At 36.9% G+C, this 26,588-nt stretch overlaps 1 protein-coding gene across 4 annotated transcripts in view; it reads right to left on the bottom strand.

The window, feature by feature from the left end:
• Positions 1 to 26,588, bottom strand: part of WWC2 (WW and C2 domain containing 2) — a 93,339-nt gene that overhangs the window by 59,416 nt on the left and 7,335 nt on the right. For 3 of the 4 annotated variants that reach the window (XM_056490972.1, XM_056490973.1, XM_056490974.1), the window contains one exon: positions 645 to 754. In XM_056490972.1, coding sequence (XP_056346947.1) covers positions 645 to 754 — 110 coding nt within the window. Of the gene's footprint in view, positions 1 to 644; positions 755 to 18,941; positions 19,026 to 26,588 lie in introns of those variants that run through there. The other variant, XM_056490976.1, reaches the window with a different exon arrangement.

The raw sequence follows: 26,588 nt of genomic DNA, 5'->3' as shown, positions 1-26,588 counted from the left end.
TACATCACATTTTACATTACACTGACTGTACTGACGAGAGAGCTATTGACTGCAGAAGTGGCTTAGATAAGGCAGGTTGGATTCACCTGCCCATACATTCGAGATGCCATTCAGAAGGCCACTGGTCTGTTACTGTCCATGCCACATCTACTGACCTTGTGCAGTTGCTAACTTTAAGCATCTGAAATGGCTGTAGATACCTTCTAATTTTTAGGTAAGTATAGGTACTGCTAGCACAGATGCAGATACCAAGATTCAGGTGTTGATTCAAACAGAATCTTTGCTATTGTGCTGTTAAAGACTATTTCTGGGGAAATAGAAAAACATATCAATATGGAATAATAAATGCATAAAGAGAAAATAAAAATGCTTTCAGGAATATAGTCATTTCAGTAGGTCTAAATAGCACTGTATTTCACATAGTGCTAGTTTTACATGGTTTAGACATAATTACCATGCAATTAGAAATATACTAGAAACAGATGTAGCCATTTTGCACCAGATTTCCTTGTAAGCATTTTAAAGTCAATAATGTTATACCAAAGGGCAAATTTTCCCCAGCATTTTGACTCTAATCAAGAATTCTGAGTCTAATCAAGAAGAGTCATCTTTTATAACCAGCATGGTAGCCAAAACATACTTACGGTTGATGTGATCGATATAGTATATACCAATCTGAGGGTCATACGCGGCTTCCCATCCCCACGGCAACTCATCCCCAACACAATCCGCAAATGACAAGGGCTTTGTTAACCTACAACAAGGAAACAATCCAATGATACAGCTCTTCTCTCTTCCATACGTGTTTGTTATTTGTATTAATTCCTCTTATGACAGAAGCTAAAGAAACATAGCAGGGAGAAAGAAGAACAAGTTGCTTTTTGCCTGTTTAAGTAGAACATATTATTGCAAACATTTTTCCGTACAGCAACTCAAGTGAGAAGTCCACTGCAACACCCTTCACATTTGACAGTCTAAAATTAAACAACAACTAACAGCTTAAAAAAACCCCAATAATCTATATTGCTATTTGTCCCCAGGAAAACTGGACCCTTCAACCTCAAGTCAGTGATGAGAGCACAAGGTTTCAAGATCACTGTTTCTAATGACCACAGGCAGGAAAGACAGAAAAGAGAATACAGCCACCTAAGATGCATTTAGCAGCACTTATCAATCCCTGCACTTGAATAAAACAAGCAGCAGTGTACACAGAATAGACATTTTACAAGCTGCATTTAATGGGCCTTAGATGTTCACATGGTGCTTTTGTAGGAAGACAGACTATTAAAGTTTTTCACTTTAATAATAGAGCACTTGTTATAAGAACTAGAGTGACAAATATAATACATGGGCTCTTTTCCAGCTGAGGCTGAGCAAAGCTTTGCATGATCATCTTTTGGTCCTTTTTTAAAAAAGAAATTAGTATTGAGTTTCCTGTTGATAAATCCACAGATAAATGCCATCTCTAACATAGTGATATATTTAATAGGAAGAACAAGATATTTAAGGTTGTATTGTCGCCATAGTGACAATCAGATTGAGTTGATATTTAGAATTTTTTAAAAAAACTCAGTGACATGATGAAGAGCAGTTTGTGGGACAAACAAGCAGCACTGCTTTGCTCTCTGCTGACTAAGTTGTAACACCTAAGACTGTTTTTTCATCTCACCATTAAAATTCAATACAAATAAAAAGCTAATTCAAATGTTTCAGGATTTTTTTCTTTATTGATTCCTTTATTAATTCACATTTTTGTGAGAAAAGAAAGAAAAAAGAATAGTACATTTTACCTTTTACAAACTGAATTGGATTTTGTGTACAAAACACCAGACAGAAAGTACTTTACAAAAAATTGAACTCTTTATGCAGCTGAAAAAAAAACAAATTTAAGCACAAATTTGATTTAGAAATCATTGCCCCACTATTATCTTTTTTATTATCATCATAATCAATGGATATGATCTACCAATTATTTAAACTGAACAGTATTCCTCCAAGCTAAGGTTGCAGACATCACAAAGAATAAGGCTCTTATGATAAAACATTTTGAATATTGGTTATTTTTCAATTTATGTTTTTTAAATTGCAAGCATGAATCCACTTCCTCATACTTCTCCAAAGTTTACATCATAATCCTGTGAAGGTTACAAACACTTTATTTGAGGTTCTGAACAAATTTGCAAGTATAACACAAATTTGCTAATACTTATAAACTACTATGTTAAACCACTAAATACACCAAAACTATTATAAAATACAGATGAAGATACCAATATGGAATTATATTTGGATCACTAGGATACAAAAACATGGATTATAAGCAGCACAAGTAGGCTGTCAACTCACCAGTGATTTCCAGGGACAGAGGAGGTCCATAGCAAGCCAAACCTATGTATTGTACCCTCTCATACTGCTGACCTGCACTTTTAAGTCCAGACACTGGCACAGCTCTCAGTGTGGCTGTTCCAAGGACACTCCAGAAACCCCAGCTCTGACCTGTCACCTTGCTCCTCCTCTCTGGGCAGCAGAAGCAGTGCAGCCATGGCCAGGATCCAGCTGTGCAGCTCAGCAGGCCAACAGCTGGCCCACCAGCCACAGCTGCTTAGTGCTACCATACCAAGCACACCTGCCCAAATGCTACCAGCACCACTTCAGAGATTACTGTTTTGCTGTAAATAGTAATTGCTAGAGAGAAAGAGATGGCTCTTAGGGAAGAAGGAGAAGCCTTTCAAATCCAGGATAAACATAAGCATGATTTCAGGCAGGCAGCATACAGCAGACTGAACACAGGGCACCCATGCCAAAGAGTTCCCAGGCCACTGATGTTCAGAGGAAGCATCAATCATGTAAAAGCAACAGTGAGTCTGGTGAGTCTGGTTAGTCATGTGAACAAGATGTGCCAACTACAAGGGCACACCCATCTGTGAAGAAAGTCCTGTCTCAATTTTGATTACAGGTGTAGATGTTTGTGAAACAAACTGAATAAAAATTAAAGTTCAGTGTCATCCTTAGCCTCAACATTTTAATATTAACTTAAAATTCAATTCATGTAGTTCATGTAGAAAAAATATCTGAAATGCCATATAGCAGCAGAGAAATCATAATATGAACTCAAACGCATATAGATGGTTTTTAATAAACTTTCAATACTTTCACCAAAGTTACACACCAGAGCTAGCAACAGTCATGACTTAATTTTTAGATCACCTCTACAGGAGAGATATAAGCCCAGTACAACCCTGACTTTCCATCTGCACTCCACACCAATTTTATATTTAATAAAATACTCACTTCTTACTATAAATAGCACATTCTCTAGGTTAGACTGCAGTTAACCCTGATCATGCAAATGTTCTGTCTAGGTGTTCTCACCTGTCCAAAACCAGATAGCACAGGAACTAATAACAGCCATTCTCTCATCCCAGACAATCCATAAATTAAAGAGACAATAAAAAGCTGTGGAAAAGTACTTGAGTGATCCACAGTGGACCTTAAATAAAATGAGTAGAAGAGGGAGACAGAGGTCCAAAAAGACAGGCAGTACAGGACAATTTGTTTTATGAATCCTGCTCTGCTGGATCATGCTTGGACATTGCATCCTTACAATCTGAACTATGTCAGAACTGTTCCAGAGCAGATTTTTAAAACATGAGAAGGTTTGTACATAATACACTTAAAACGGTAACATTCTCATACTCTCTTCTTTGTTCCAGAGGCTTTTAACAGCACACAATAGCACAAGCCTGATGCATCATTTTACAACTGAAGAGCAAGCAGCACAAGGTGATTGATACCTGATTGCTTATGGCCCTCAGAACTGTCTCAACATAACCACTATTTACTTTCAAAATAAGTATGACAAATGGATGCAATTAACACAACATGAAGCAAGAGAAAATTTGCAAGACAAAAGTTGGAAGCAGAGAGTTACAAGATGTAATTGGACAGGAAATAATATCTAGGAACAAGGACTGAAGGAATCATGTCTGTGAAGTTCATTATCTGTGACATAGTAACCTATGATAGATGGACTGCCATTACATTCATTAAATGTGAACCAAGAAAAATGAGGTTTATTGCACCTTAATAGAGGATTAAATGCTGCATGTCTTGGAAACTGATATTCTGAGGTAGTTCATAATACGGTTTCAGTTTGTAGCCATACATTTACATGGTCCTAAAAGAATGACAATACTTTAAAAAAGATGGCTTCAAAGCCCACATTTAGTATCCAATGAAGTTCAATTAGATAAAAAAAGGCTTGGATTTCTTTAATGCATATCATCAAGCTCAACTATTCTTACCTTTTTTTTTTTTTTTTTTTTTTTTTTTTTTTTTTAACCTTTGTGAACAAGAGGCAGGTGTGTGTAAGGAGAAGTGGCTATTTTAAGGAAAAACAAGAAGCGTTCTGCAATTCCATTATGTAAAAAATGCATGATTATGTCAATCACAGATGCTTGCGGAGACTTAGGAGACAAATACAGTTTACAAATTGAAAAGCCCTATTGTCATATGAAATACACATTTTGTAAAAAAGTTTTGAAAATACAGAGGTAGCTAAGCACTTAAAATGCAGATTCTCAATTATATATATGTTATCTTCAACAGTTGTTCCTTCATCTACAGCCATACCTATAGGAGTAAGTCTGTATATGCAGCTAAAGTTAATAATGAATCACAGAACCACAGCACATTCTGAGTTGGAAGGGACCCAACGAAGAATCATCGATTCCACTCTTCAGGGAATGGCCCACATGGGGATGGAATCCACAACCTTGGTGTTACAAGCACCATGCTCTAAAAAAAATGAGGCTGAAGATACTGGAAAATGGAACCATAACTACAGACTGATTGATTGTCAGTGCAGAAATACTGCTTCATTTGGACAACTTTCTTATTTGAAATCCCATTTTGAGGTTCCCGGATCACAGAAATACATTGAAGACAAGCTTCTTTCCAAGACTGGGGTCCACAAAAAATCAGACATTTATGACATATACCAGTAAAACTACTTTTCTGTCAAGATACAGACAGCCCATAATATTTCCCATTTCTATGATCTAAGAATATAAAGAGGCATGTTCTTAAAAATGTGTATGCACATATATGCATACACACACACACACACACACACACTACTTTGTACAAACTGTTCTATGCATAAGAAATGCTGGATTCTGATGCATTCCTTTTCTGACTCCTTTTTCCTCCAAAATCCATTCAGGATTAAATAAACTGTAATACTGAAACATAAGTCATACATATCATGATTAGCAGTCTATCAATAGAAAAAAGAAGTTTACAGTGGGCAGATCTCAGAAAATGGCAGCAGGGCACAGGGTAAAGAGACACAGACAAATAACCCCACCCCACACAAACCTGAAATTACTTTTCCTCAGTTAGAAAGGAAGAAAACACAGGTTTGTAAGAGGTACACTAATACCTGAGAATTATTAACAGGTTCATCTTAATGCCTTTCAAAATTACTTCCAAGAACATCTCCTTTGCTGTCTGATACTTGACCTACAGTCAAGATTTGTAGTTTGGAATTCAGTTGTAAATAGGGTCAATGTTCAACTTCTACAGCAACTTCAATGTGCATTTGAGAACTTTCTGCAAATACCCAATATGAACTCATGTGCTTTGTTGTGTAGCAAGATCCTTTGTGGCACTCATATGACATGTTGTACAGATTAAATTTCACATCCATTAATTTCTCACATATAATGATGTCTATTACACACTAATTATTTTCTTTTACAATGCAGTACTTGCTAGCACTTTTTGTTGACAGAAATTGATCTGAAAAATACACCTCTTCTCTAAACTCCAAAGAAATGAGAAGATAAAACATAAACTGCTATTCAAATGTGCAGGGATGAGCATCTATTAAGACGTAAGAGAAGAAATCCAGTGATGGAAGAACTGCACACACATTTATCTGAAATCCATACAGAAGGGAAATACCATACAGAAGGGTATACAGGTGGTTTACCCACAGTAATACCCACCAATACAACAGTTTACAAAAAGTTTACTTCAAACATTTTCAGTTAGCACAGTTACACAGAATAGTAACATAAAATCTGCATCACCTAATTTTTTATTTGCAAAAGGATGAGTGAAAGTATTTGATTCTTATTTTAATTTATTTTAATTCTTCTCTTAGCTTGAGAGAAGCATATGTAAAAATTTAATTAATGCATGGAATGTACAAACAGAAGAAGAAAAACGTTCTCAATGCTTCACCAAACCTCCTGAATTTAGTGCTCAAGTTGGACCTCAAAATCAATTCAATTCTTACCCAAGTTGCTAATGCTACAGGCATTATTAGTTTGAAGAGTGTATAAAAATGCATTCTAATCCCATACTAAATATGCTTACAAATGTGGATTTCACTTCAGTCACTCAAGATGCATTTCTTATCTAAAACTCAGGGGTGCAATTAACTTCAAAAAGTCAGTTACCTAACCTGAATTACTCCTTTAGGTTCCCTGGAGAGGCAGACTCAGCACACTTATTGCCAACCTGAAGGTTCCCCTCTTTCCCTAGCTAGTACAGGATTCTGTATGCAAGAATCCTTAGCATATGCAAAGGTAACTAAATTTAAGAGGGATTAATTCTGTAGCAGGCAGCAGAGTGCACACAGAATGGCAAAGAGACCCAGCTGTTGCTCCACAATGCAGGTCAGAGCTAGAGAGGCATTGCTGCTCTCTATGGCCAAAGTCACTAAAAGCATGAAAATTATATTGCATTGGGAACACAATTTTCTCTTCTACAAATTACAATGGATGAAGCTGCAACAAAATGCATTTACTTTGTATTAATTATATTGCTGCCTCTTTCCTAACTTTAAGAAGTGGTAACCAGGCTGTCTACCTGTCAAAAGGGGCAGAATTGGCCCACAAAACACTCTTTAGCCATATTCTTTGTTCATTCAATTCTATAAATTATGAACTAGCAAATCCCATTCAAAATCTCTCTCTTGAAAAAGCTCATTCATGAATCTGTTGACAGGATTTCTGCTGCTAAACACCATGTTCTTAACACAGCAGTGCCTGCCATTCAGGTATCAGGCCAAGACATCATGTACAAACTTTGAATTGTTTAGGTACATTCTTTTTTAATAAGGGTATTATTAAGATATACTGCCACTTTGTTGCAGGTATTATTTTGAAAGAGTAGCTAAGTGGACATCAATACCAGAGTAGAACAGATCAAACAAGGAGCAGCATGGTCGCAATCCCAGCTTGAAATAGTGGTGTAAAATAAACAAATATGTAAGGTCATGCATGTTTACCTTGCTCACAAGATGTGTGCAACCAAATGTCAACAAATGCCCGTGCTCAAAAGACAGCAAACATGCATGTTACCTTTTCCATGCCAAAATAGAATCACTAATAGCTCAAACTAAATATATCCCATTCCCTAATGATGAAACGTTGTCAATAACATTAAACTTCTTATTAGCACTAAATGTATGCCTGTAGACACTAATATGTGTACCATGAATGTATTTGCTTTGTATTGCACACAACATAGAGCATATATAGGTTTATAGGTTCACACCCACACTCCTGGATAGAATGCTGAATAGAATGGATATGTAGCAGTCAACAGTACTGCATCTTCACCTTTTTTTGCACCACTAGATACTCAAAAACTAATTGCAGAGACTGAACTTACAGCAAGTTTTCTGGAGACAAAGATTTATTATACATATCATGAATTTTCACTTGCTCTCTGTATTTCAGATAATTTTGCTCCTGGTAATACATAGACAGGTAAAACACTCTAATTTGTATAAGAATGGAAACTTGAAATAACCACTGTCTCTAGTTTTCTAAAAACATAAACAGGTACCTCTTTTATTAGTTTGCAATTTCTATCCTGTGATTCTTTTAAGTCCTTGAATACTTACAACAGACAGCAGGCCTTAAAGAAATATCTTTAATTGGTTTTACAGAGTTTCCTTGGTAAAGAAAAATGTACAAACATGCAGATGGATAATTATACTAAGAGACACACATTATTTCTCTACCTCACAACAACACAGAATGGAGGGACATTATTTGAGTACGTACTACTGGGATAACAGGCTCTCTCAACTATTTAACAAGCACAAAACCTTTCCAGTACTGAACTCATTGTGACAGTGATTTACTGTAACTCCCATCTATAAGTGAGCTGTAGGTTCACGCAGATATACCACATTCAATGATGTTTCAGAGAATATCTAAGACTTTGCAAACTGCACTTTCCATTAAAAGACTTGTCTAGCTAGCCAGCAACGCAGGTAAGCACAATATTGTGTTCAGGAAGCACACAAGGATCAAGTAGACACTAAAATCTGATCTTTTTCTGTCCTTGTAGGGTTTGGGATTTTAGAAAACCTTTTTAGAGTACTGAATAAGTGGTTTCTTCTCTGTAATTTAAGCAAAGTACTTAAGCTGTTTTTGAAATGCTTTGCTGAAAAGGGCAGTGTGCTGAGCAGTGTCTCAGTTTCCAGTCAGCCTTCCAGAGAGACAGCTGCACTGCTACTACCATGTGAAGTGGCAATATCAGCCCATCATCAGTTCTGATTGCTGCCTTCCTGCAGACCAACTCAGTCTCCTACACTGCAGCACAGCACAAACTGTTCAACATATTCAGCAAGTCCTGCTTAGAAATAACAAGTCAGCACCTCACCAATGATGGGGTTTGGAGACAAGCACTAACGACAGTAGCAAACTGTACTCCATTCCTCAAATGTTTTCCAGCTCTTCTTGATTTAGTTAATCATTAAACTGCCAAGGTGAGGATGAAAATAAACCAACAAACCTTACTGCCACCACACTACAACAAAAAATCTTAAATTTACTATATTTATACATAACTTATTAAACTTGGAAAACCCAGGAATCTTGACAGAAGTTCCTGGTCTCCAATATCTATTACAAACATAACCAGTTTAAGCCACTAGAGCTATGAATTTTTCCTACAGAAGTTGTATTGTACAGAGAGCAAGTTATTTGAAACAAAAATATAACTGCAAAGTTTTTGAGTCCACTTATTTTAACATCAGCACAAGTATTCAAAAGAAAAACCTGATAGCAAAAATAGCTGAACAACAAAACCCCTACAGAAGGAATGTTATAGCTTTTATAGAGATATTCAAAGTGAAAGAAAGTAGCTTTTGGTTAGATATTAGGGAAAAATCCTTCACTGTGAGGGTAGTGAGGCATTGAACAGGTTGCTCAGGGAAATAGTGGATGCCCCATGCCTAGAAGTGCTCAAGGCCAGGCTGAACAGAGATCTGAGCAACCTGGTTTAAGATGTCCCAATCCATGGCAGGGGAGTAGGAACTGGATGATCTTTAAGGTCCCTGTTTTCCAAAAACACCTTCCTACTTCATTTAGCAGTTTTGCAAGTGTGATGTAAAAACATCAGAAATTAAGTGCTTGCAATATATTAACAAAAATTAATACCCTTTTTATTTCTTTATTTTAAAAGACTTGTTCTCAATGCTCGAAAATTCTACACGTCCCCAAACTCCCTAGGCTTTATGTAATACAGAAAAGCTAAGGATGAAAATCTTCAAGTCATCCAAAAACCCTGCCTGCTTCCTCCACAGGAAAAAACCAAAATAGGCAACTGATGTCCTTCTCATACACACACACTCAAAAGGAGGAAGCAGAGAACACACAAGTTAAGCTTTCAGTCCAGCAGGCAGCAGACAGGGGGAGGTGAGTGCAGAGGGAGTGTGCTGCCTCCCAGCTCGCCATGAGATGCTGTGTGCATGTTAATGACTGCCATAAAAATGTGCTACCAGCAAGGAAGCCGAGCATAACTGCCTCCTCCCAGTTCCAAAGTGGTGACATTAGCTCAGTGTCAGCTCACTCTGTGCCCTCACAGGTGCTTCTGTGAAAAGGCACATGAACTGAATAGCTGAGACCCAGAAAGGGAAGAATGCATTTGGGAAGGAAGGGACCCACACCCACTGGTTGCGGGACCAGGTCAAACTGCCTGCTGGCTTGGTTTTTTGTTTCCTTTTCCTTTTGATTATGATAAACTGTTTTGGTTTTCCACTTCACAATTGCCATCAATGAAGGAAAAAACCCCACGCTGAACTCAGCTATACATTTTGCCACATCATTTCATCATTGAAGGTAATAGAAATGAAAAGGAGAACCAATATTTTCCAGCTTAGCATACCAGATATTTGTTTCTGTAGGTCAAAGCCTCCAACCAAATCAGTATTTGTAATTCATTTATCTGTTTAACATTGCCAAGTTCAATGCAAAGATGACATTTTGAAAGGTTAGGAAGGAAAGGGTCCACTGAAAAGTGGAAATGGGTAATACCATGAATGTTTTCTCCAGTGTTTTTCTTTGACACAGCAGTTGGTCCTGCACTGGCATGTAAGCACTATAATATTAGACACCTGGAATGTGAGGAATGTCTGATAACCATAGCCTAGCACAGGGATAATTCCACAGCCATAAACCAATGATACGACCTTTGCGCCTTCCCCCGGAAAGCTCAAATGCAGTGACATTATGAAAAGGCTATTATGTGCAGTGTTGCTACAGGTTATTTATATATACATGACTGTACACTGTTGTTAGAGGGAAAATGTTATCATCAATTGACAACACTGTTAAGAAACTTAGCTATTAGTTTTACTTTAATTACATAAAGACCATGCTGTTTTCCCAGCAATTTTAAGTGTTCCCGATCCTCTAACCTCTGGGTGTAAACTCGACTTTGAAATATTTACCTATCTTGTACCACTCTGCTCTTCATTTTATATATTTATTAGCAAATATTCTTCTACAATAGGAAGATGTACTCTTAAGAATACTCAAGGTAAGAAAAGAAAAAAAGAAGCCAAACCAGAAATGAACAAACCACAACAAATCCAGTCAAGCATTAGTTCATGAAATTAAAAAAATGGCATGAACTCTGCAGTAATTTCCACATGCAAATAGAAGCAACCAATCTGTACCCAAAAGCTTACAGTTTGATAGAAGTATGACACAAAAAACTAGATAATGTCTATAAACTGAAATACTTTATTAGGAATTAATCAAAACAGATATACTTATGATAGAGGATTAAAGCTTTTATTCTAATTTCAATGATTTGTCATCCTTGCTGTGATGCACAAAGTACCAAAAGCATTTTTACAGCATATTGTTAGGGTGAAATTTAGGACATTTTTGTATTGTGATAATTAAATATGAGAAAGAAAAATGCATTTCAAAGAAAAAACAAAGTCACACCCCAGAAAATTATCATATTTAATATCAGCATTAAAAGATCTTCCTGATCTCTAACTTTTCCGCTTTCCCCTTCCTCCTTTCTTATGTAATTTCATACACACACTAGTCCAAATCACCCTACTAGTCACCTCATCAGCTACAGAAAATGATTTTGAAAATTTTCTTCTGTAAACTCCCCTTCTCTTGCAAGCACACCCTTGCATTGTAAGTGACTTTTGGATTTATAGAGGATATGTAAAGAATCTCATCACCTAACTCTGCTCCCACTGAAGTCAGCAGGAGTGTTACCAATTTCAGTACCAGGAAACCTAAATCTGTGACGAGCCCTTTCAAAAAGTACTATCCATCTGAACATCTCAGATAACCTCACAAACATTCAACAAGAAGCCCTTCAGCCAAGTATACCAATCATTCCAGAAGCAGGGAAAGGGAACTTGAGTTAATATGTCCCAGGTCTCTGCAATTTGGTTATAGAACTAAAAACTGTACCAAATAGGAAAGAGCAGCCCCTCTGTTATCTTCAGTACTGAGTTCTTCATGTCTCGATTCCATCTTCTCATCCAACCACTTTTAACAATTTTCAATGCATACTTCATTAAACATTCTCTGTTTTGCAGTGCAATGCAGCTCCTGTTGCAAAAAGACTGAGCTAGATCAGAGCTCAAATGGCACACAATCACTTGGCCGATCTCTGGTAAACTCTTTCAAGATGCTATAGGAGAAATCTTTAAAAATGTGTCAACAATTTTTTTACATGGAAAATAAACAAACACAACACTGATTTTATAAAACTGCAAGCAATGTAATACTGGGGAGAAAAAGTACAATATATTTGTATTTTACTATTAGTAAGCAATCATAAAGAAGTCTGCCAAGCCTTGGTACAAATGGTTGAAAAAGATCTCAATCTCAGCTGTTTTCACAGATGAGAGACTCTAGAAAAATCATTCTTGAGAGCAGAGTGATGGAAGTCAGGGGCTAACATAAATTAGTAAAATTGCACAAAACTCAACTAACGAGTAAGGGCTGTAGCAAATGTTTGCTTCATACAAATCTAATGTTGAAGTAAAAAGTGCAAGATAATGAAGTCAGGATACTGTAAGATTATAGCAATGTAAAATTGTAATTATAAGATTTCAGATATTCTGAAATTCAGAATGTATTCTGATGTTCTGGCCTGCATTTAATCCCTCCTACCAATAATTTTAGTATGAAGAACTCTAGTTCGTAATGCTTTTTCTAAACTGCCTTTCTTTGTATACTCCAAGATACTGAGAAAATAGTGTCATATTAAACAAAATCAATGCAGAGTTCTTCCAGCTTTTCTACTTCTATTACATTTCTTTGTTCACAATATTAATTGACTTCAAGTTTTAGATCAAATTTATTCCCAGTGGCAGCAAAGTTTGAGGAATGGGAAATATGTAACAATTATCCAACAGGAAATGCCTAAGTTTGCTGTGACTTCCTTCACACACACCCACTCCCAGAAACTGCCTGAAAAAAACCACCCCAAAACCTGTAATGGAGGCAGCAAATTTTCTAGCAGTTTCTAGCAGAAGTACAGCACAAACACAGTTTACTGAAGCATGGTCTTCTATTGGAAGGAAAGGGGGAAAAAAAAAACCAAAAAACAAAAAACAGCTTCTGCTTCTCACATAAAACTGACTAAACCCCTTTCAGGTCAGCTATCCTTTTTGGTTCCCTCTCCCTGAACCCACACAAGCCTTTCCCCTACCTCTCATATAATTGCTTGTCACATATCCCTCTTTACCAAGGGTTGTGTGGTTGGCACAAAGTTGTTTAGAGCATGGGAAATACTTCCAAGGCAGTAATTTGCAAAGATTGCTGAGGAATTATCTGAGACACTGTAAAAGGGAGCCTGGAGTTTCCAGATGAGTTAATACTCTACTTACTGACTTGAACAGAGCTGCCTACCCTTCCAATAAATGAAATTGCACTCCCTTCAGCACTACTAGCGGTTTTCATCACTGATTTAAAAAGATTACTCTAAACCAGGTTAAATAATTACTTCAGAGAATACAGTACATATTAAAAACTCATCCCTATTTGTAGTTGCTAATAGCACAGAGTAAATTACCATTTCTTCAAATAAGCATACAAACATCAAAACAACATCCAAAATGTCTATGAGTAGGTAACAGCCGTATTTTCCAAGTCCTCCCTTCCGAGGTGAAAGCATGTGTGAGAAGGGGAAAGAAGATGAGAATGCCATAGTGAGGCTATTCTGCACATTTCAAACTCAATTACTTAAGCTAACACTTAAAATTAAAAAAGGAGGTAGATTTTTTACAGAAATCTGTGAGGAGATTTTGTACCACGGTACTAGGCTAAGAGACATCCATTCTTTTTGCCAAGACCACTGAAGAAGTCATTCAACTCCTCATGGATGACTCTTTGAATCAGCTGAACATTTAGCAGAAGTCAAAATACCGAACAGCTTACTTACAAGTTATGAGGAAACAAATATAAAACCAGAAAACACCACCACACAATTTGTATAAAACTGTTGTGTGATTACGTTTAAACACTGGATTCAGTTCTGGTAGCTCCTGCACTTCTGCACCACAACACGTTGAAAATAAAACTACAGATCAACATACAGAGAAAATGGGCAGTGGCAATCAGAGTATAGAATGTAACATAACTGAAGGTTAATGTCATTCATCTCGGTAGTTGCTTAAGAGTGCAAATACCAAACACATGAAAGGCACAGGCAGCATTTACTCTGTTTCTCATGCTACAAGAAACACATGCAGAAAGTAGAGAAAAGCAAGCTCAATACAAAGTTCTGCATAATGCACAATCATAGCTGGACCTCACTGCCACTGCATTTTGTTGAGGTCAAAATCATAACTGCTTTCAAAAACTACAAAAATTACAAAGAACAGATTCACAGTGACAGTAAATATGACATTCCAGACACAACCATTTTCCTATTGAAGTTTAGTCTTGTGCTTCAAACTGGACCTTATTAGAAATTATTCTTTACTGTGAACATCGTAATTCATAAGCAAAAATATCCTTGAAGGAGTCCTTTCAGTGTATTCTGATTTAATAACCATTTAGTTATTGAACCCTTCTATAATGAATCACTAGGATTATGCCTAACTTTTTTTTTTTTTGTTTGTATTGAATTATACTCACAAAGGATTGTTTTTAATAGAAGTATTTCTTTAAGTTGGCATTTCTCAGACTTACATGGATCCCATTTCTGGCAAATAACATATGGTCAAAATTGAATTTTACTAAAAATTGAAAGCTAACTTAGTTGAGAGACTGACAAGTTTGAGTTCCATCTTGAATAAGAAAGAAGTCATAGCTGGTCTCAACTTTTGATTAAAAACACAGTCCCAATTCTCTTCATCTGTCTTAGTTCTGCAACAGCAGCTTGCACATCATGATTGATTTTCTTCAGACTGGTGGTCAACAGATTGTATTCTACCTGGAAGCCAGTAAATGTGGACTATTGGAGGGACCTGTCCCGTTTAACATCTGTACTAATGATTTGGAAAAGGCATCTGACTTGCATATGACACTATGCTAGGTGGGAAAAATCAATATAGTCAAGACATGAACATCATTCAGATGGACTTGGGCTACAGGAATGGCCCAACAGGAACCTTCAGAGACTCAGAATCAACAAACACAAAGTCCTGTGTCCAGGAAGCAAATGCCCCTTACAGCAATAGAGGCTGGGACTGACTGGGGAGCAGCTCTGGGGCCCTGGTGGGCAGTGAGCTGTCAGTGAACCAGTGCCCTGGCTGCAGAGAAGGCCAACAGCCTACTCCATCAGCAAGAGTGTGGCCAATAGATGAAGGAAAGTGATTTCCTCCTCTATTCTGCACTCACTAGACTGTATCTTAATTACTGCACCCAGTTCTGATCTGTGGCAAGAAAAACATCAACAATCCTAACTGGGGCAACTCCAAGGGAAAGCCACGAAGCTTAGGAGATGAAGCACTTTTACAAGGGTTATTTTGGTAGAAAGATGAGAGAAAACAGACATGAGTTGAAACAAGTTTAAGTTGAATATAATGAAAAAAAAAAAATCACCATGAGGATAGGCAAGTGGTGGGACAAACTAAATGGAGTAGTTGTATGAGAGTAACTGATCTCACAGCTGACCGTGTGTTTTGCATATAATTTTTAAATCTTTGTTATTGCCACACTTCCAAACCATATGCACATATATAAATAGTTGTGCACTTGTGAAGTTTTCATGTGGTAAAAGTTAGGAGGCTGATTTTGGTAAGTTGAAGGCTTTTTGAACTAATGATGAATCTTCACTGGTTGCTGTTGGATTATGAAATGCAAGTGCTTGGGCAGTTAGGAAAATTTCTATTTATTCTAATACCTTGATCTACTGTCTACTTGAATTTCAAATCAGAATAATTTAAATCAGTCAATTGCCCAATCCTGCAAAGGATACAAAACTTCACTGAACAAACCAAGGAAACGTCTACACCGAAGTCAAAGGCAGCCTTGCCCTTGACAAGGCTAGAAGCAAACTTTTTATGTGATTAATATTTTTGTCATTTTTGCCAAATCAAAATTTAAAAAAAAAAAATCTTCCTTCTCTGAGAGCCTTTACCTTAGGCATTTTGACTTTTTTGTTTTTAGTCCAAACTAGTTCCTTAATGAGGCACTCATAAGGAGAGAGTTTAAAAATAAGTGCTAATGACACAAAAAACTACAATGCTGTCTCAAATACTGAGCAGAGGCACTTTCATAGAAAAACAACACCTAAGCATAAACAATTGATTTAACGGTAATCTCCCACACTATACACATCTTTTGTACTGTAAGAGGCAAGCTGCCATATAAGCAATGCTTCAATAAATTCAGCTGAACTAGGAAGCTGCAATTTTACAGACTTCTGGAATTTCTTAGACACAGTATTTTTAAATGAATACTTCATAAAAATCACTTTCAGTATTTCGTTAGATGTAAAGTTTTTATACAGTTTGAGTAATGAAAAAACCTCAGCATTAACGCATACAGTGGAAATACAGTCACTCCTTGCCAAGATAACCATTACATCTCCATTTGCCATTTATTATTCTTCTAAACTGAATAGAGAAGATTGCTCTTAAGAGATAGTCCAGATACAAATCTCTACTATCCAATTACTTATGTACTCTCTTTCAATTTCTCAATGGAAGGCTCTTACTATCTATCATAAATCAACCTACATCCGTTGCTTTTGTGAAAAATCTTTAACATAAATATTAATGCTTTGAGCTACTATTTTTCCTGCAATTCTACATAATATCCTTAGGTTCCTTTAGAAAATTACTTCATGTATCATTCAAGCTTTTAAAATAAAATGTATCTTCTTGGAGTCTAGGCTTCTGACTCTCATCCTACAAACATCAGTCATCTAAAACAATTTCCAGAGTACTGGAAAGTTTAAAAGTTGGCACATTGTAATTAAAGAGGAGTCAAACTTCTAAATCTGTTGAAAATACCATTGGGTGTCTGCATACATGTCAATGCTTTTCAATATGCTATGTACAGAAAACAAATACAAGAAAACTAACATTCAGTCAATGTGCATGAGCATGGAGTTTGACTAACAAGATGACAGATTTCCAAGCTTGCGACAGTCCAGCCAATTCTTTTTTAGCTTATCTGCAGGCACTCAGCATGGCTAAAGTTCTAATTTAGAAAGTATGTGGTTAGGGAATGTTAGGGGAGAGAGGACTGTGACTATTCACAGTCCAGCAAAAATTCAGAGTTTTAGACTCCAGGAAGTCCCTAGTAAATTTAAGAGAAGAAGTTGGAATTTCCTGATCTGGCAGATATTACCTGGGGTAGGGATGTATAATTCCCAAAAGAGCTTTCAAAGATGGGCTTCAAATTTTGCTGGACAGAATAATGATGGATTTAAATCAGCCATAAAAAGAGAGATTTGATCTTCTGTCAAGTTCTTGAAAAGGTAGGAGTTAATTATCAGCACTACATGCTTGCTTAAAGAAAACCCCATTCTTTTAAATTTGGTTCAAAATATTTTTAACCCACTTACGAGTTGATCAAATCAGGCTTTGAGTTGTAAGTATAACAAGCATCTCTCTCTGTGCCATGCTATGAAGAACAGAACTTCTGTAGGCAAAAACAATAAGGAAGCAAGGCAGGGTTTGTAATAAAATAAAGCATTTGCATTCCTTCTTAAACATGATCTACATAGATCTTCACTGACTTTTTCAGTACATAGTAATTAATTCTCTCCCAACCTAATTTTGGTGTTTCATCAGCTTTCTCCCCCTGAAGAAATAAGGTAAAAGAGTACAAGTCCCATCTTTTTTGCTGAGTTCACTGCTTTATACCATAGATACATCAAGGATTTAATTTTGCCCATGACATTTTCTCTCCTTCACCATACTGCTTTCTTATTAAAGTCATTGTACTTCTATCATAAACAGATTGCAACAAGGTCTTTGTTCTGGTTTACATAAACTTACATAAACAGCAACAAGAACTAGAGACCTCTACCAAATGCTACCAGAGCAGTCTCCAGGTACCATGGGAGAAACAGAACTGATCATTTGTTAACATTACGGTATTTCCGTAATTATTAGCATTTCAGCATCTACACATACAAGACATTGTCTCACAGTGATTGCTGCTTTCAATAACCCATTCATACCAGCAGACATCTTTTATGTGGAATCCTCATAAATACAACAAAAGCCCACCCAAATCCAAACACCACCATATGTAACTTGTGATAATGAAAGCAATATTCTTGGACAAGAATGTGCAGAAGCAATGCCTTGTGCATCAGATACAGAGTTTGCAAAGTAACTAGCCTTATCTCCTTGTTTTTCCATGCCTGGATTATTCTTCCTCTGCCCCTCTAAAGCCAGCTGCTGGGAGATACACAAGGAAGCAGTGGTGCTTGGTGACCCTCACTGGCAGCCAAAGAATTAGTCTGGCTGATGGAGCATGGCAATCCACTGTGCCAGCTAAAAAAAGCAGGCTATGGCATTTTTTGATTCTTTCACTGGGGTTTGGGAAGACAAAATCTCTTCCTTTCACAAACCTGACTAGGAATCTTAATTGATGTCCAAAGGGCCTTTACTGTAAGGACATTTCCTATGCTTAAGTTATAACCAAAGTCCTTTATAAATGGCCCCAATCCTTATGAATGGCTGTAACTGAGAGTGTGCTGTAGAATGGGTAACCACAGGGACAGGAGGGACAGGCAAGAAGATTAATGCAGTGTGCTGCTCCTGAGATACACATACTAGGCAGAAAGGCTGCAGAGTCCATCTGTCAGAGGAGCAAAGTGGGACAGAGTACTTTTTGCAGAGCATGATTTGCAGTCACTAGGTGCAGAATGAGGTAGAGAGGGGTCAGGGAAATCCCTCAGCTGAGGTTAGGGGAGATGTTTGTAGCCTGCAAGCTCCCCACTATGACAATACAAAGACTTGAACACCTCAGCCCCGACCTTCATGTCTTTGTTTCCTTCTGTTTTGCTGTTGTGGCCCAAAAAGCAGAACTAACAAGAACCACACAATGCAAATCACACTCCTTCTGCCAGTCACTACCAACCTTAGTAGTGCTGTTAAGTTGCCAACAAGCTAAAATGTACTGTGGATTTCAGGGCATTGAAAAATGCTGCATCCTCCCGCTGCCATCACCCTCACCTACCTTTTATTTATTCCATACTATTCACACAGACAGAGTGGATAATCAAACAGGCTAAGACCCACTCTTTTCATCACACTGTCTTCTGCTTATTCGCTCAAGCTGTTTTCTGAATGTGAAGAGGAAAGATCAAGTACCAGGAACAGAGGGCACTCAGGATGTGGCAGCTGAAGCTGGGAACTGCGGTTGATAAAAATCTGAGAGGAATTTACATAGATCATGGACAGTCCTTGATTGGTTAAATGTTTCTAGTGAGAGACACACCTCCCAATGCTATCTAGGGGACAATGATTACATTCCACAGGAATTTTAACAGCATAGTTTCTTTTTATTTATTTGTCTGCTTTTCCCCTCTCAAGGTTTTCAAACTGATCCATTTTCAAAACTGAGAACTGGATTTTCCTGTTTCCTTGGGTTATGGCAGCTCAGGAAACAGAAGTGGGATGCTCAGGTACCTCTTCCATTTCATTCATTCAGGGAATGTGGCTTTTCAATAGCACTAAGCCATTCCAAGTCAGGAAAGTGATTGGAATCTGACTTTTTCACATTCCTGACCACTACACTGGCTAACAAGCAATAAACTACTCCCTGTTTTTACACTCTCAAGAGAGCCTCTGACACAAATTTTTCATCACACCAGAAGAATGGAATGTTCTATACAGACTTATCAACACTGTAACTTCTTTTAAAAAACGGTATGTTTATTTAAATATTTTAACCAACTTCAACTGTCAGTTTGTCTTCAGACACTCATTTTTTTTCCTTTTTCTTCTGCCTGGCTTATTAGTGACAGTTCAATTAAATGTCCCTGTAGCACACTACTGCCTAATTGATAGTTTCAATAAACTATTAAAGCAGTTTTGCTTTTGTACACACTGTTATGTATATCACTTGGAGCTATCCCTATAACAAATGTATCTCCTATAAATTAAACAGTTTTCAGTCCATCAGCAGCTATTAGTATAATAATTATTCATTACATAATTTATGACTTCCATTGAAAGAATGATGCAAAATAAGCAGGAACCATCATTTGCTAAAGAAGCATTTCTGTACATCTTAGCTTGAAATGACAATTTTAAAAACAAAAAGTAAATTAAAGATAGAATTACTATTCTTCCTAAAACTGCAAGAATTTAAGAAACAAAACAAACCATGTAGTATAAAAAAGATAAGAAAATGCTAGGATCATCAAGAACCCCAGGTAATTTAAAGGCAACTTAAAGATAGCCCTCAATCAAACCAAATATGTAGCCAGCAGACCAATTCTTTCAAGTATTCATCCACAGGTAGTAATTCAAAAAACCATCACAGTGGTGAATAAAAGCTGTTATGATCTATGAAGTACAGCAAGGTGCCATTCAGGAGAGTTGTCTTCAATCATCCATTCCTCAAAGTGCCTTCTGGAACAAACTTTAAAATGCTGTCTCTTCCAAAGTCAAATTTGAAGGAAGGAGGAAAAAAAATTGTAACAAGATGTTTCTAGTACATTCAGTAGTAAGTTTAACATTAGGCAGCAAATTATGTACCCCATACAGAGGTATCTGTGAGGTACCATTAGATGTAACACATATTTTCCTCACCAAATTCCAAAATTCAAATTATTATAAGTACACGGTAAGTCCAGGGTATTAGAGGCCTACATTGATACCAAATAGAGCAGAGCTGGTTTTTAAAGTGACAAAGAAATTTAATTTCTACATTTTTACTTGTAGAATCAATAGCTACAGCAAACTGAATCTTTAAATCTCTTTAGACACTACTGAACATTATGCTGCTAAACAGCACTTAAAATCTCCAACCACCCCTATAATTCCCATTCCAATACAGCACATTTTAGTCTCCTTGTCCCACAGCTATTTGATCATGTAATTTGTCATTTAAAGGCACTGATGTTTGGGATTAAGGACTTCATGTTGGATAGAGTAAAAAGTACTTTGCTTGCATTTAAACAGATTACAACAACACTTCACCTTGCCAAAACCAGTATCTTTGTCCAAAATATGATGTCTAGTTAATTAGATGATCTAACACTAATAAAGCTGCATTTACCCACACATGCCTAGTAAAAAATGAAGGAAAGGAACATCTGGAGGTTATGTAGTCCAACATACTGCTCAATGCAGACAATTCTGAAACCAGACCACAGTGCTCTGAGTCATGCCCACAAGCATTCAGGGTAACCTATTCCAGTGTTTGCCCACAAATCCCAGGCTACACTACCAACTTTTTTTTCTGATGCAGTAAATAATTTCAATTCCATTTGCAAAAAATTTTAAGGGTCTTCTGGGATGCAAATTATATATTGGCCCATCAGTTTCAATAAACAGTATTAATTCTATTTACATTCTATTTACAGCTATAGCTGTGGTTTCTATTGAAAAAAAAAAAATCATCAGTTGCCTGCTGTTACTTTAACATTTGTATGGAAGACCAAAGTCAGTACTCATGTGGTACACATTCAATACCTAATTTATCCTTAGTCTCCACAACTTGCAGGGATTGTTCAGGTAATCAAACTTCTCAAACTTTTTCAAAATTTTTTCAAAATAATAATTACTTTTATAAAAAAAGTTTGATTGACTTTTTGCTGATGCAAAAGTACTATATGCTTTTTTTTGTTGTGCTTTGATTTTTAATGATCTTTTGATCTTTTTCATCTTTGTTCTTACCACTTTTAAACCCTTTTACTCTGATGCTCAACAAATTTGCACAGATCTGTAGTATGACTGAAGGGGGGTGTCAAATAGAAGGAACACGGGAAAGGGAAATACCTTCAGCCTCTACTAGCACAAAATTTTATTCACAAACTCAAAGCTTCAGAGTCTGCCAGTTTCAGTTCTCTCTCACACAATTCATCAGACCACACAAACTGACAAGTGTCAGCCAAATACTGCCCCATGAACCATTTTACTGTCTGAAACAAATGAAAATCAAATATCTCAAGCAAAGAGGTAGAACTGAAATACAAGTAATGCACTGTTTCTCTGAAATAGAAAAGTAAACATGGATTTTGTAAAATTTTGTGCTTGCTTCTTTTTATTTAAAAAATAATTGAAAATAAAGACTGTTATTCGCGATATAGACTCTCTACCCACTCTCCTGCCTTCCAACTTGATATCTGATTTCTATTACCAGGAATATTCTTAGGATATTTCTACAGCAGATCCAAAGATCTAGAGGATCTGCTCTAAAGAAACACTAGAGGAAAAAATCTATCCCTAAATGGCCTCACCTGGGCCTTGATGAGTTTGTACACAGCAGCAGGAAGCTTATTTATGCTCCTTGATTAGCTCAGAATTCTATGACTTCAGTGTAAGCATTCTTGAAAAGACAAAACATCACACAGTATAGAGATGAGCATTTTGAAAGATTTTACCTTCCCAATATTCTTTTTTCATCATCCAGTGATGTCAGGCTGATTCACAGCCAAAGGAGATACTCCAAGGAGAAACAGAGGTAATGCTCTTTGGGTACATCTCAACTGGGAAAAGTGTGGTTTCAGAGTGTTTCCAACCTCTGGGTACTATAATGAAGAGAAACTTGCTGAAGTACTGCTCCCATCTCTTAATGTTGACTTCTGGGTCAGATGGTTCAAAAGAGATCTATGACCTATTATGGGCAGGACTACAGTTCAGGTGACCATGGGACTAGATTTGCAGGCTATGGGTTCATACTTCTGTTTAGATACAACCATTCTTAAATCAGGACCCTTTAAGCTTCTTGCCCATTAAAATTTTTAACAAGTATCCAATCATCCATATTTTAAGTTAATTACTAAGTTATTACATAACCAAAATACCCATCAGGACATCACTACCATAAAAGCCACATGAAACTTTTCAAAGTATCTGAATGTTACTGTGTTCATCATCAGTGCAGCGCCAATATTTCTGCAAGTCTTAAAGAGATGGGTACTTATGGCACCTAAGTAGAAAGAGGGCATTCAAAGTTCTAATTACTGGCCATTTTAAAAAACTTCAAATACAGTATTACAAAATAGCTATTTATGAGACTTTACTCTCAATAGATTGTATTCAAAATCTCTAACTGTTCTACATTTGTCTTCCAAGCTCATTTTCTTGCCAAAATTTTGCCCGGAAAAATAGAGTTTTGATGTCTTTCATTTATGAGCCAACAGGCCAGCCAAGGTTGCAAATCAGCAACCTGCTACAGCACAGAAGCCTGTGGCTCATTTTACATCATTGTAAGTCATGCTAGCAAGTGAGCCAGAACAACCACCACATAAGCAAACAAGAACAAAAGCAAGAATGAAAAAACAGAATCCATAACACCATAATAATTTCTTTTACTATCAGCAATTCATTCACCTTCTCAACCATAGCATCATTAATTTAGTTAACAGCTACTTAACCAACAAGCCCTTAGCAACTTCAAATCTCAGTTCACTTTCTCTCCAAGAGTAGATATAAAATATGAGCCTAGGGATTATCAATAAAAGAGATAAACAAAAAAACCCAACCAAAAACCCCAAACCAAACAAAAAAACACCCATAAAAGAATATGCAGAGTTCAGAAACTTGAACAGAACATCTGTTTACTGTGTACTAAATAATCCTGCATAGTCAGCCTTACTTGCTGCAGTAGTAAACTACTGACCAGGTCAGCCTGACTAAAAGGCTTATAGTATTTGTATACTTTCCTGCATCCCATAATATCTCCAGTCATTTAAACACTATTTCAGGAACGTCCTGTAGATGTTTCAGATGATTATTCACATCCATAGCATGCTCCTGTTCATTAGAATGGCCGTAAATGTGTTAGCAGTTCATTTCAAACATTGCAATACTCACAACATGAAAGAAAGAGGTCATGTCTCAATTCCTTGTCAGATTGCTGCCTTGAATTGCATTCTCTTACATATGCCCATTTACTCCTCAATACTTGAGCCAAATATATTTTAAATATTTTATACTTCCATTTCAAATGATCCTTCCTCATTCTATAGCTCACTAAAGCCTGCTACTTCTGCACAAAACAAAGCTGCAAACTGCAAAAGACTGTGAGAAATATAAAAAACTTTGACAAAACTCCTACTGACCAGCAACATTAAGACTTGAAAATGCAGAAAAAAAGACATTGCCTTTTGGAGTTTCTCCACATATCTACATTTCAAATCAATCAATTAATTAATTAATCCATACATTAAAGGGAACACTGTCACTTACTTCAGAAGCGTGAAATTTGTGAGATTTAAGTCAGACCCTCACAGATCACGTCATCTGAGGATAGTAAGATTTCTTAATCTTACTCCAACCCTATGGACATTCTAATGCCAGTTTTGTCAGTTTGTCTGTTCATTCTGGAATGTAATGCTAAATAGTTTTGTGTCTTAAACTCATACCATAACTTATTTTGTAGATCTTTCTGAGAGAAGTCCATAGTATTCCAAACTAGAACTCATTTCCACGGTACACGTCCTTCCAAACTAAAAAGGGGGGCTACATGCAAGTCTTTGCACTTCATACTAAAAGTCTCAAGCAACAAAAGACCCAAAATATCATTTGGGTCAGATCCTGCACACAATAAAATTTTCCATTACTGGGAATGTAACTAAAAAAAACCTCAGAAAAAACACAGTCACAAATAACATTTTCAAGGTCATAACCTAGAATTTATTACAAATTGCTGTACAAGATGAGGACAAATTAAGACAGTACTAACAGAATGAACTGAAAAAGACCTGATCTTTCTTTTCTGTCACATGTGACTGCACTGAGTATACATTGTATAGGTCTTGGGAATAGGGAGAACAGATTTGCATGGACAGTGGCCTTAGAGCCACTCATAGAACCCTTAGGCAGACCCTGACTTCTGTCACAGTTTTAACAATAAATTAAGAACACAAGTAATGTGTTAATACATTTCTACTGAGAAAATGCTTCCTACTTGAGCTCCTAAACTTCTGAAGTCTTCTGAGTTTCTCAGGAAAGAGTATTTTTGCTCTCTCTCTTAAAAAATAATATAAAAATAAAAGTAGATTATTTCACACTCTACAAGAAACAATGTATACGGAGATCCTCAAGCTGCGTATTCACAGTGTAAACCAGAACAGACAAAATGTCTTAAAATTTAAATCACATCCAAAGTAACAACACACATATGACAACAGAAGTACACTTAACTGGTGAATAATCTATGAAACAAAAATGTCACTTAGCTCATAAGGAAACTTGGTATCACGGGCATCTCTTACGAACATACCAAAGACTAAATCTAAAGAAGCTTCGTAAGTAGTAGTAACCACAGACTATTTCATAGAAGCAAAGTCCATCAGATATCACTTCATGTCCTACTTTTCCCATTGCCTTCCCAAAACTAAGAAGAACATCCAAATATTCCCTCTCCAGTTCATCTCCCAGCTATTTCAGCCTTCCTGTACTATAAATCTTTCTCCACTGACACTGAGTACTTTGCAGAACAGAAGCCAAAGCCAGCAACCCCTCAGTTAGGCTCTGCAAGAGTCAGGCTACAGTCAGAATGGTTCAGGAACACGAATCAAACCACATGATGACACTATGTGCTAAATAACAGCATTTTAAAAATACAGTTATTTGGCTAATAACAGCATTTCAAAACTCTACCACATAAATCTGAATCACATCTCTGACGCAAACTGGTTTTTAACTGGTTTGTACAGGGTTATTTCTAAGAGGAATTAAGAGTTTTCACAGAGACATTTTGTTAACCTTGGTGAAGAGCAAAAAGTTTAAACCTACACAGACATTTTTTGCATAATCAAGAAAATGTGCATTAAAGAATGAAGGGACTAAGCTTTGAATAAGAGTACTCCTTGTAGATCAGGTAATCATGGCCTCTCAGGAGACACATTTCTGGGCTACACTGCAGTTTAACCATTGACAGCACTAGACAAAGGAGAAAACCCCATTCCATTGTTCCTCCATCAAGAATAAATAATTGTCTTTCCCTGACAATTTTGTGCAGTCCATCATGGACAGGGAGTAAAGTTAAAATGCCCACGTTTTTAGCCAAAGTGGGTCATACCTCCCATTTTGGAAGCATTGAGAGAACGACATAGCAAATACCCTGCCCAGAAGTGTCCTAGCGAGTGACAGGCAGAAGAGACCAGAATTATTCCTCCATAGTGTGATCCCAATAAAAACACTGCCATGCAGCTACACGACAGGGGACACCTGTGCTTTGGTCAAAGCCACCCTGACAAGATGCTGCTAAGACATACGCCTGCCACTTAGCTAAAAGGCAGGCGACATTCATCATGCATTGGGCATATTTTCTGCCATATGGCATGATGTGCTTGTACACAATTTGCAGACTATCAAAAGTTCATCTGCCATATGATTAAAAACAGCCCCATTCCCAGGCAGACATTCCTAGCTCTATGAGGGAGGTAAGCTCTTACAAGCAAAGAGCCAGGCATTGAATCAGAGTAAGAATTCTTCACTGGTCAGATCTGTAAGCCTTAAAATAAGCTTATCTGGACAAGACTACAGTTTAGCACTTGAAAGTACTTTTAAAGGAAACAGTAAGTGTGTAAAGTAGTATTCCTTCATTAACAGCAGGAGAAAGTTGCTAATATAAAAAGTGTGTCCTCACAGGGTTTAGTTAAAATACAGATTATCCTAGATCTTTCCCTCTGTACCAAAAGTC

Source organism: Oenanthe melanoleuca, chromosome 4 (assembly GCF_029582105.1).
Source record: "Oenanthe melanoleuca isolate GR-GAL-2019-014 chromosome 4, OMel1.0, whole genome shotgun sequence".
Classification (NCBI taxonomy): Eukaryota; Metazoa; Chordata; class Aves; order Passeriformes; family Muscicapidae; genus Oenanthe; species Oenanthe melanoleuca.
The sequence above is the reverse complement of the archived record's forward strand: the minus strand, read 5'-3'. Positions and strand labels throughout refer to the sequence as shown.